We start from the raw sequence: 11,639 nt of genomic DNA, 5'->3' as shown, positions 1-11,639 counted from the left end.
CTATCAGGCACTTCTGTCACAAGATCACTCGTCTAATACTCATCTAATACATGCTTCCTATAAATCAATAGAACAGCATATAAAATCAAATCAATGCATATAACAACAATAAGTATGTGATTTAGGGAAACCCAAGTATATCCTACTTGAGTCGATCTCCCAATACCACATTGACTTATACCTTTCGTTCGTAGTCTCGGTCTGAAGCAATATCAGTTCTGAACTCAAGACTGTCTCTGTAAATCTGAAACGACATAGCGAGAATCATAATATCAATATTCCATTCTCAATTCAATACTGAATCTGATTAATATATATTTAATTCAAGTCAATGGCATAACGACACAATCCCGAGATCCCCGTCAATACAATATCATCAGATATCAATTACAAATCATACCTCATATCCGATACAATCCATAATCAATCAATAATCCAAATCTATCCGGTTTTCAATCAATATAATCAGAAAATCATAACAATTCCATAATCAGTCTGTTCTTCAATCCGATTTCGATTCTATGATGTGTAGTATTCCCAGAACACATAATAATGATCAAATAATAATTTCTCCAATATCTTAATTTCAAATGATAATCGAACTCAATAAAACTTACGCCCAGTTGTAGCTGTCGATGAGAGGAGTACGGTACTGTGTCCGGATCGAAAATCGGATAAACAGATCTCGTAAAATCACAAATCTATTGTACGAAGGATTTTGACAAATCTCTGTAGCTTTTCTTCGGTTCTTGCTGATATACAATGAAAGAAATGAAACTTATATATCTCCAGCAAACATGGCAAAGACAAGTGTCATATTCAATTCCCATAATTGCACTTTAGCCCCTGAAGTCTTAACTATTTGCAATTTGGTCCTCAATAACTCTTTTTAATTTCATTTCAATCCTAATTAATTACAAAAACCATGGAATCTAATTCAACATTCCAAAATTCATAAATTAAATAATCTCGGATTAAAATGGTAATATCTCGGGCCTTACAAACTGTAGAGCCCAAATTTAGTACACGTATAACCAATGCATTTATTTAATTATTAAAGCATTTATTTAATTTTAAAATGAGTTTTAGTGGTGCATGATTTAGTTAAATGCATTATTTTAAATTAATTACGTTTATGTGATGCACGTTACATGTTTTCTTGAGTTTCATGTTTCAGGCGATTATTCGAGGCGCGATCAAGGAAAAAGACATGCGACGACTTTTGGCGAAAATTTGAATGCGGTATTCTATTTTAAGTCAAGGATGAGACATATTAATTAATTTATAAAGTGTTAGTCTTTTAAAGCCTAATTAACTCATTTGATGATTTTAAGATTTTATAACCTTTAAAGATTTAGTGCTTGTGCTTTTTATTTCAATTAGGGGATTTTATTTAAAGAGTAATTGAAACGTCTATCCTTTTAATTACTTTAAAAGTACTAGAAATTTTTTATTTTTTTAAAACCTCCCTAGCATCGGCCGAACCACCAAAAATTACATAAAATATTTTAGACATCATTTTAAAATAAAACAACCAACTTTATAATTGAGAAATACAGCCCATACCATAATCTCTCAAAAACCTCTCAAAACATACACTACAACAATAAATGACTATAGTCACACTTTTTTGTAGACACTTTTAATTAAGTGTTTTTACAAATACTTAATAATGACACTTGTAAAAAATTAATAACGTGTAAAATAAAAAAATATATTAGATTGGTTATCATGACATTTTTAATTTATGTCATTATTTTATACGGAGGGAAAAAATATTTTCCCCCCTCCAAAATTTATCAAACCCAAATTAGTTAGGAGAATTTTAAACATTCGAGACTTTTTTTCTAATATATGTTAATAATCAAATAAGCCGAATTAAGAAACGTATTTCCATCAAGAAAATAAACTTATATGTGGATTGGGCTTCATCTTCAATAACAGATGCGGCACTCATCCTCCTTTTCTTTCCTTCAACCGGCGATAAATTTCTTTCCATCTACAATCCTTCCTTCTTAATTTCTTTTTTCCATTCAGAATTGTGAAAGATTGGAGTCACGGTTCAGATTTACACGGCGCTTCTCATCTCCGGTAAGTTTCAAATTCGTGGTACTTGATTTCATTTATCTTGTAGGAAATTTGGGTCATGGTTTATCGATTGAACGGTCGAAAACACGGTCATAGCCGAATAGAAATTAGATTGGGTCACGGTTTGTTGTGAATTGGTTCACGATTTATTGTTCTGTGTTATTCTTTTTCCCTAAGTTTCTGGACATTTTGTTTATGATATCATGTTTCTTGTAACAACGATTTGTTTGCGTGGTTCGCTTGATATCCCGTTCCTTGTAACAACGATTACTAGAAGGTTTACTGGTCTCATATCCTCCTTTTTAAGTTTGCAATTTCAATACCCTGTTTGAGAACCTCTCTAAAAGGATCCCTGACATTCATTTTTGTCAAAGATACTCGAGGATGGTGGTAAGATATTAACTGATTTCCCTCCATTGCTGGTGTTCTATTTGGATTTTGTTCGTTGCTATTTGCTGAGAAATGACACAGCTCTAATATGATATTAGTTTTATTCTCACAGCATGAGATCGTTGCTGTAGGTGTGAAGTGATACCTGATAATCTTGTAGATTGTTGTAGATCATTTTTGGTCGCTGAATTGAAGTTTGATTGAGTATTCTCAAATCCGTTTCTCCATTGTTTTACTTGCATTCATTTCCAATTTTATTCCATCAGAATCTTTAGTTTATGCTAGGGATCCACTTTTAATTTACCTACTGTAAATTATGTGCTTACCAATCCTCATCTTCGAGCCTTGTTTTCCATTTATGGGGTCATTTCTGTATTCAAGTGTTCACAATGTATATAACATGTATCTATATATATATATATATATCTTATTGTATACATATAGAATTTAGCTCTTCCCTCCCTTTGACGTTTAAAATATTATACAGAACACAAAATGTATAAGATTTTGTTTTTGTACCTACCTTAAACAACTATAAGTGCAGCACGCAGACTCATGCCCTTTGTTTGATAGCACCTTTTTAATACTTGACATTGTGTTTTGTGATATGTAGTAAACAAATTATGAAACATTTGCTCAGTAATTTACTATAATTTATATGTGGGTTGAATTGAATTTTTTTAAAAGAAAAAATCGCTGTGTGTTTGACGTTATTTGCAGAGTGTGAGAAATTATGAAACATTTTCTTATGTTCGGGTATTTTTTTTGTTATTAAATTATTGTTGTGTTTTGAGACACTAATTGTATATATCTTGTTCGATATTTTACTCCCCACGTACACAAATTATATATTTGTTTGCTGAACTAGTTTAAGTATATCTTTTTACCAGAATTGTGATGGATAAAAGTTGGATGTTTTTGCCGAGACAAACCAAGGAATACAGGGAAAGGACTTGAGAGTCTCTTAGATTTTGCATTTTCTAATGCAAACATAAATGGAATGATTGTGTGTCCTTGTGCAAAATGTAAGATTGTCATATGTGTTTCAAGAGAGGATATTTGTGATCATTTGACGGTTGAAGGATTTATCAAAGGTTATACTCACTGGGTGGCTCATGGAGAGATAGCATGTAGTGCATCTTCAATATCTAGTTCTATTCCATCTCGTGATGATGTAGATAATATGGAGGGATTAGTTCACGATGCTTTTGGGGTCCCACAAAACGATGGTGATACAATCAATACAGCAGGATTTGAAAAGGATAATGAAGAGATTCCAATCGGAGAGGCCGAGAAATTCTATAAACTAATTGATGATTCACAAAAAGAGTTATATCCCGGATGCAAGAAATTCTCAAAACTTTCATTCATCATTCGCTTGCTTCACTTAAAATGTCTTGGAAAAATTACCAATAAAATCTTCAATATGCTTTTGGATTTGTTGAGAGAAGCATTTCCAAATGCCATGAAAGATTTACCAAAGTCATACTATGAAGCAGAGAAATTGATGAAGCAATTAGGACTTGGTTATGAAAAGATCGATGCTTGTCCTAATTATTGCACTTTATACTGGCGGTTGGACGAAGAAAGAGTTCGATGCAAAACATGCAACGAGCCTAGATGGGAAACATCTGAAAATGATCCTATTGGTGACAAGAGGAAACTTACACGCAAGGTTTTATGGTATTTTCCAATAAAGCCTAGGTTACAACGTTTGTTCATGTCCTGCAAAATAGCAGTCCATATGTGTAATGCCCTGGCCTTGTCCTCAGACCCTGCAATCACAGTTCCTGGACTCAGACCAGCTTGCACTTACTCATCGGACTTCTCCACACCAGGAAAGTGGAGTTTGTGCCTTCCCAGGATTCGAACCCTCAACCTCCTGGCATATAGGTATATTGGCTACAATCCTGGTAACCACTTGAGCTGGATTGTAGCCAATATACCTATATGCCAGGAGGTTGAGGGGTCGAATCCTGGGAAGGCACACACTCCACTTTCCTGGTGTGGAGAAGTCTATGAGTAAGTGCAAGCTGGTCTGAGTCCAGGAACTGTGATTGCAGGGTCTGAGGACAGGGCCAGGGCCTTACAATATGAGATGGCATTCTGAATCTCGCACGAAAGACGATTACATGCGACACCCAGCTGATTCCCCAGCTTGGCAAACGTTTGACCATAACCACCCTGAATTCGCAAAGGATCCCCGAAACATAAGGCAAGGATTAGCTTCAGATGGATTTAATCCATTCAAAAATATGAGTGTGGCGCATAGTACGTGGCCAGTCATTTTAGTGCCTTATAATCTTCCACCATGGATGTGTATGAAACAACCATACTTTATATTATCATTCCTAATACCTGGTCCATCTTCTCCTGGAAATAACATCGACATCTACTTGCAGCCCCTTGTTGCAAATTTGAAGGATTTGTGGGAGGTAGGTGTGCAAACATATGATGCATCAACCAAGCAGAATTTTTAATTGAATGACACATTATTATGGACTATAAGTGATTTTCCTGGATATGCAACCCTATCTGGATGGAGCACCAAAGGTAAATTTGCATGCCCATTGTGACACAAATTTACACATTCACGATGGTTAAAAAATGGCAAAAAATATTGTTATATGGGTCACCGCAAATTTTTGAACGGTGATCGTGAGTTTCACAAAGATGCTCAACATTTTGATGGCACAAAAGAGTATGGAAGACCATCACCCATACTTTCGGGAGACATAATGATCAATGAGTTGAAAAATTTTAATTTGAAATTTGGAAAAACAGTTGACGATAATCCAGAACTACCATTCAATTGGAAAAATTTGAGTATTTTCTTCGATTTACCATATTGGAAAGATAATGTGGTACGCCCCAATCTTGATTTTATGCATATTGAGAAGAATGTGTGCGAATCAATTTGTGGGACATTGCTGAATATGGAAGGGAAAACAAAAGATAATATTAAATCACGTCTTGATTTGCAAGAAATTGAAATAAGATCAGCACTTCATCCTATTGAGAAAGGACCAAGTAGAGTTTATATGCCTCCAGCATGTTATTCAATGGGCAAAAATGAGAAGGGCACATTTTGCAAGGTTTTGAAAAAAGTTAAAGTTCCAGATGGGTATGCTTCTAACATTTCACGGTGTGTTCAAATGAAACCGGCAAAATTAATTGTTCTAAAAAGCCATGACAACCATATTTTGATGCAGCAGTTGTTGCCGGTGGCACTACGTAGAACTTTGTCTAAATCAGTTCGGACTCCTTTGATTAGATTGAGTAGGTATTTCAGAGAGCTATGTTGTAAAGTAATTTCTCCTACTGATGTGATTCGTCTAAGGAAATATATTGCTGTCATCCTCTGTCAATTGGAGAAGATTCTTCCTCCCTCATTTTTTGACATAATGATTCATTTGATTGTACATTTGGCTACTAAAGTACAATTTGCTGGACCAGTTTACTATCGTTGGATGTATCCAATTGAAAGGTAAAAACAAATATTATTGATATTGTTTTATTTAAATTATTATTTTCAGTAAATAATACAAAATTTATGTTTTTGGTATAGGTACTTGGGGACATTGAAGTCATATGTTTGAAATAGAAGTAGGCCAGAAGTATCCATTGCTGAGGGGTATTTGGCTGAAGAATGTTTGACATTCTGTTTTTTTTATTTAGCTGATTATGTAGAGACAAAATTCAATCAATCAACAAGAAATGATGAGACAACTATCGGCTCAACATTCGCATTGGACGTGTTTACGGCCTCTGGTTATGCACTTGGAAAGGCCATTGCAACTAAGTTTGATGATGAGATATTAAAGAAGGCACATCAGTATGTGTTATTCAACTGTCATCACGTACAATCTTATATAGAGTATGTGATTATATATTTCATTGTGTTTAAATATATAATCATCGATGTTTATCAAATCATCTTTCTTAATTTGTAGTGAACACCGTCAGATTTTGAATCTTACTCATTCCGGTCTTCCACCACACCAAATTGAACGTATGCATAGTGAGTCTTTTGCCTTTTGGTTTGCCAAACATGTAAGTTTCTTTTGTAATTGTCATTAAGGTTAAATATTATGATTTTTATACATAATTTTTCAATTTTTTCATGTGTGATAGATTGAAAATACAAATCCTTCACAAGAAGATCCAGTATCAAATGATTTGAAATCACTTGCCAGAGGCCCAAATTTCATAGGGATACGATATGAAAAATTCATTTCCAATAGATTTAGGTTTCATACAAAAGAAGTGGAACGCAAGAGAAAAACTCAGAATTGTGGTGTAATTGTTCGGGCTGCCACTTCAAGTTATTCGAGTATAAGATATCAGAATCCAGTATCAAGTGAACTTGATTATTATGGGATTTTGCAAAATGTGATTGAGTTAGATTATGAGGGAGGTCGAAGAGTTGTTTTATTTGAATGTGATTGGTCTCCAAAGGCAAACGACTAAAACTGGATGATGATGGTTTTATGTTGGCCAATTTTACCAATGTGAAGCGTCACAACGAGCCTTATATATTAGCATCCCAAGCCATGCAAGTTTTTATGTGGAAGATGTAGTTGATTGTAATTGGCATGTAATTATCACCAACGATGCACGAGCAAAGTATAAAATGCAACCTATGGCAGATGTTGAAACATATCTTCAAAGTTGTATTTGTAATCCTAAAGACGAGAATGAACATGAAAAAGTCGTTTGGGTTCGGGATGATGTTGCAGGAGTTGAAATTGATGTTGATGCATGATGAGATTTAGTTAATTATGAGAGTTTTTCTTGCATATATAATTTTTTATGTTTAGCTAATATGATATAAAGTGAAACTAGTAGAGTGGATTTGCTGGATACTAGAATAATAATAAGATTATATATTTTAATTTCATTTTTTACCATGGATCTTTTATTTATCATATCAAAGGATATAACTAACTTTTTTTTATCTTCAAGTTGTGGCTCTTGCTCTTGATAGGAATGGCTAATGAGGGTAAAACTGTTGGAAAACCTCATTTTCATCATCAAGATAAGGCAAATACACAATCTCGAATTATGATTGCCAATCACGCAGCTCGAAGTCCAAAAAAAGGTAGCATGTAACTTCATACATCAAGGATATGTTTGCTGATTTTGTATCACTCTTATTGGACCTTTTGATTTTGTCTGAATTTTATGTACTTTGTTCAAGTTGGTCTTGCAAGAGAAGACAATAGCATGAAAGCTAGCGGAAAAGGTTAGCATTTTCTTGTTTATAATTAAAAACTCAACTTACTTATATTTTGATGGTATCAAAACTTGTGCAGAATTTCAAAACATACAAGGTATGTTGAATAACCAAATGGATGGAGTTTCAAAGCACCAACACAATGATTTACAAGGTATTAAATGTAAAAAGATATGAAACTTATAGTATTTTATTTGAAACGATTAAGTTTGGATATGTATAATGCTTACTTCATGTTTTATGTATTCTATATAAAAGCATTTGTAATTTTTAACCTTTTCTTTTGATAGGAATGACTCGTAGGAGTAAATTTTTTAAAAAATCTCATTTTCAACTTCGAGATGAGGAAGATACACAACCACGTATTATATTTGCCAATCATGTAACTCGAAATTCAAAAGAAAGAGTATCATCGCATTTTACACAAAAACAATATGTTTGTTGCTTGTGTATAACTCTTATTTGACCTTTTGCATTTGTATGAATGTTGTATACTTTGTTAAAGTCAGTCTTGCAAGAGAACTTGGAAATAACATGGTAGTTAGCGAAAAATGTTAGAACTTTGTTGCTTATAATTAAAACTTAACTTGCTTATATTTTGGTGGAGTCAATACTTGTGCAGAATGTGAAAACATACAAGGTATGCAAACTAACCAAATGGATAAAGTTTCAAAGTAGCAACACAATGATGTACAAGGTATGATATATAAAAATATATGAAACTTAAGAATTTTTTATTTCAAAAGATTAAATTTTGATATAATGATATAATTCAGTATAATGCTTATTAATGCTCTATTTATCTTATATAACTTGCTTTTGATAGGAATGGCTCTTAAAAATAAAAATGTTGGAAAAACTCATTTTCAACTTCAAGATGAGACAAATACTCAACCACTGATTTTTATTTACAATCACACAACTCGAAATTCAAAAGAAAGAGGTAGCATCTAATTTATAATTATAAATTCAATTTGCATATATTTTGTTGAAATAATGCTTGTGCAGATTGTCAAAGGATACAAGGTGCATCAAGAAACCAAATAGATGAAGCTTCAAATCAAAATGACATTGAATTACAAGGTAACATCCTAAAATTTAAGATATAGAAGGAAATGAAGTTATAGTTTTTTAGTTCCGATGATTACATTTAGATATAACTTGTTATAATATTTACTTCATCCTTTATTTATCCATATAAAAAACATACAGGTTTGACTTCTAGGATCGCATTCAACAATAACCCACATGTTGAAAATGATTTTATGGACGAAGAATCTGATCAAGGTAACCTATACGAAAAATGTAATAACTCATTTCATTTTATTTATTCAATAATTTATTTCTCCTTTTTGCATCTAGATGTAGATAGCGAAAGTGAATCTCTTGACGCTGAGAAGAAAACTAGAGGCCCTACATTTATGAAAAAAATTTAGGGTAGACCTAGCACGCTGCCACGTCTTAAGATTTGATGTGATGATATGGGACGTCCTATTGGATCAAGAAGAAATAAATTTACTGATTTTTTGGGTACTTTGGCAAGAAATGGTAAATTTTGTCTGATTGACGTGGAAGATTGGCATAAAATGCCCCTGGATAGTAAGAAAAAATGCTAGATGTTATAAAGGTAATTGAAATGTTATTGAATAATTTTATTATTAAATAATCTTTTACTATGATGGTAAATTGTCTAAATGCCTTCGTAGGAAAAGTACGACCTTCCTCCTGGAACAGAAAGTTGGACGCTACGTTCAATAGCAACAAAATGGAGAAACTGGAAGTCAGAACTAAAAAAGAAGTATTATGATCCTGAGTTGCCAATGCAAGTTCTTCTTGAAAAAAGAGATAAAAGAGCTTTTGTAGAACAATATGTGAAACTAGTTGCTCAGTGGAATTCAGAAAAATCAAAGGTATACAATATGAAATATGTTTAGAAAAATGTTCATGTAGACATTAGTCTTGTGTACCAAGTTGAATTTAATGTATCAGGAGAGAAGTGAAAAAAATAAGATTGCTCGGAACCAAAAGATAATGAATCAGACAACTGGAAGAAGATCTTTCGCTCAAGTGCAACAAAAATTGGTAATTTATCTTATTAATCTTATAATTCTACATGCATTAGAATCTACAAACTTTTAACCAATTACATATTAGAAAAAAGAAAAAGGGCGACCTCCATCAAGAGTTGAATTATTTCATGCCTGTTTCACTCATGCTAATGGAAGTTCCTCAGGCAACATTGTGGCAGAAAAATTGGTAAGTTGTTTTATAAACTTCAGCTAGATTACTTTCAAAGATATTTGTTTCCATAATCATTATGAATAAATTATGGATTTTGATTTTTTGGTAAAAGCTGCAATGAAAGAACTAGAAAATCAACTTTCTGAAGATGAGGATGATCAAATTGGTCAAAATGATGTATTTGCTCAAATCATTGGACCAGATAGACCAGGCCGAGTGAGTATGCTTGGTGATGGTGTTTATCCATCTGATTTATGGGGAGAAGTTCCAAGCCGTAGTACATGCAATCGAATAGTGATGGAGCAAAAGAAAAAGTTAGAAAAAATGGATGAGCAAATTAGAAAACAAGGCCAACACATTGCAATGTTAGAATAAAAAATTGGTTCAAATTACAACAATATACAACACACATCATCCTCTAGTAGTCCATTATCTCCAATGGTAAAGTCTTTTTTCTAGTTTTAATACTTTATTATTATATTGAGTTAGTACTTTATTGATTCAGCATTGGATTTTTGGTTTAAGAATATACGTTAGATGCGTAAATGGTTTTTCTTTTGTTTATATTGATATTATTTATTATTTGATTTGACATAATGAGTTGGAGTTTGCTTTTGTGTGAGCTTATAATTATCTCAAGTTAGCCATTTATTGATTTAGATAGTATATTTTGGTTGAGAATATATATTACATGTATATTTGGTGTCATGAATTAACTAATTCGAATGATGTTTCTTTATGCTTTTTTGTTTTCTGGCTAGCTGGACATACTCATTAGCATAATGGTTGTTGATGATTGTACTTTATAATTGTTTTTATCAAAAGCTTCTCTTTTGCACTTTCTCGTAGATTGGATGTTCTGTCTCAATAAAAAGTCTATTTGATTCGACGAAAATTGTGGCAAAAGGAGTGGTTCTTAGCATGGATCCAAATACCGAAGTAGGAAGACAGAAGTTGGGACCAAATTGGTGTGAAATACAAGTTCTAGTTGTCCTAGAACGGGAAGAGAGTTTGATTAGGCCATATGATCTTTTACAAAAGGTTGGAGATACACTTGGAGGAATGATAGCATGGCCTTGTCATTTAGTATGATATTCAACTTTTCAATTAACTAGTATTTATTGTTATGTTCGTCATATTATTATCTTTTTAAACCAATATCAATTATATTTGCAGTTGACAGTTAATGAGGAAGATTTCTACTAGGTGCATTTGGATAAAAAATAATTTTCCAGTTTATCATTTGGTCTGATATTCACTAGTTTGAATTAAATTTTTGTGCTTCTTTAATTTTATTTCATTCATACAAATATATGAATTTTTATTGTAGGTGACAAGAATATTGGATTTTGATAAAGATGAGATGGTTGAATAATGAAGATGCGTCACAAGTTTGCTTATGTTTTGCTTTACAAGACATACAAGACTTAATTGTTTGTTAGTTCTTAAACTATATACATTTGGTACATTGGTTGGGATATAGATGTTTTTCGAGATAACAAATTTGTCAGTCTTATACATTAATGGTTACAAACTTAATGACAATTATTTATAAGCAATTTAATTTTTATTTTAAAATTTTGTATTTGTATTTATGTTAATTTGTTATATCTTGAATATTATATCATGAAAATATTGAAAATCGATGACATTTCATAAAATATAACATTTTTCATGTCACAAT

The 11,639-nt window shown here is 32.5% G+C and overlaps 1 protein-coding gene across 4 annotated transcripts; it reads left to right on the top strand.

Moving 5' to 3' along the window:
* Positions 1-1,942: 1,942 nt before the first annotated feature.
* Positions 1,943-11,415, top strand: LOC142520995 (uncharacterized). 4 transcript variants are annotated; one of them, XM_075624174.1, is made up of 10 exons: positions 1,943-2,091; positions 4,881-5,965; positions 6,047-6,355; positions 6,432-6,531; positions 7,444-7,579; positions 7,679-7,723; positions 7,794-7,868; positions 8,723-8,797; positions 8,927-9,001; positions 9,077-9,324. In XM_075624174.1, the coding sequence occupies exons 4-10, from the start codon at positions 6,493-6,495 to the stop codon at positions 9,148-9,150; spliced, it is 519 nt and encodes a 172-aa protein (XP_075480289.1). In that variant the 5' UTR covers positions 1,943-2,091; positions 4,881-5,965; positions 6,047-6,355; positions 6,432-6,492; the 3' UTR covers positions 9,151-9,324. The 4 variants fall into 4 exon arrangements, 3 of the variants coding, with proteins under 3 accessions (XP_075480289.1, XP_075480290.1, XP_075480291.1); XR_012814048.1 differs by lacking the exons at positions 7,444-7,579; positions 7,679-7,723; positions 7,794-7,868; ... (1 more) ...; positions 8,927-9,001; positions 9,077-9,324 and adding an exon at positions 6,613-7,358; XM_075624175.1 differs by lacking the exons at positions 1,943-2,091; positions 4,881-5,965; positions 6,047-6,355; ... (4 more) ...; positions 8,723-8,797; positions 8,927-9,001 and adding exons at positions 9,421-9,624; positions 9,704-9,796; positions 9,869-9,970; positions 11,286-11,415 and having other exon boundaries at positions 9,155-9,341.
* Positions 11,416-11,639: the final 224 nt, after the last annotated feature.

This window comes from Primulina tabacum, chromosome 12 (genome assembly GCF_025594145.1).
Source record: "Primulina tabacum isolate GXHZ01 chromosome 12, ASM2559414v2, whole genome shotgun sequence".
Taxonomy (NCBI): Eukaryota; Viridiplantae; Streptophyta; class Magnoliopsida; order Lamiales; family Gesneriaceae; genus Primulina; species Primulina tabacum.
This window is presented reverse-complemented; position numbering and strand designations above follow the sequence as displayed.

What these genes read in the sequence shown, in the direction of transcription:
- LOC142520995 (XM_075624174.1), top strand. Translation starts at nt 6,493, where the DNA reads ATGCATAGTGAGTCTTTTGCCTTTTGGTTTGCCAAACAT. An exon ending in CATGAAAGCTAGCGGAAAAG is followed by an intron (nt 7,724 to 7,793) that starts GTTAGCATTTTC and finishes AAACTTGTGCAG; the next exon opens with AATTTCAAAACATACAAGGT. An exon ending in GGACGAAGAATCTGATCAAG is followed by an intron (nt 9,002 to 9,076) that starts GTAACCTATACG and finishes TTTTGCATCTAG; the next exon opens with ATGTAGATAGCGAAAGTGAA.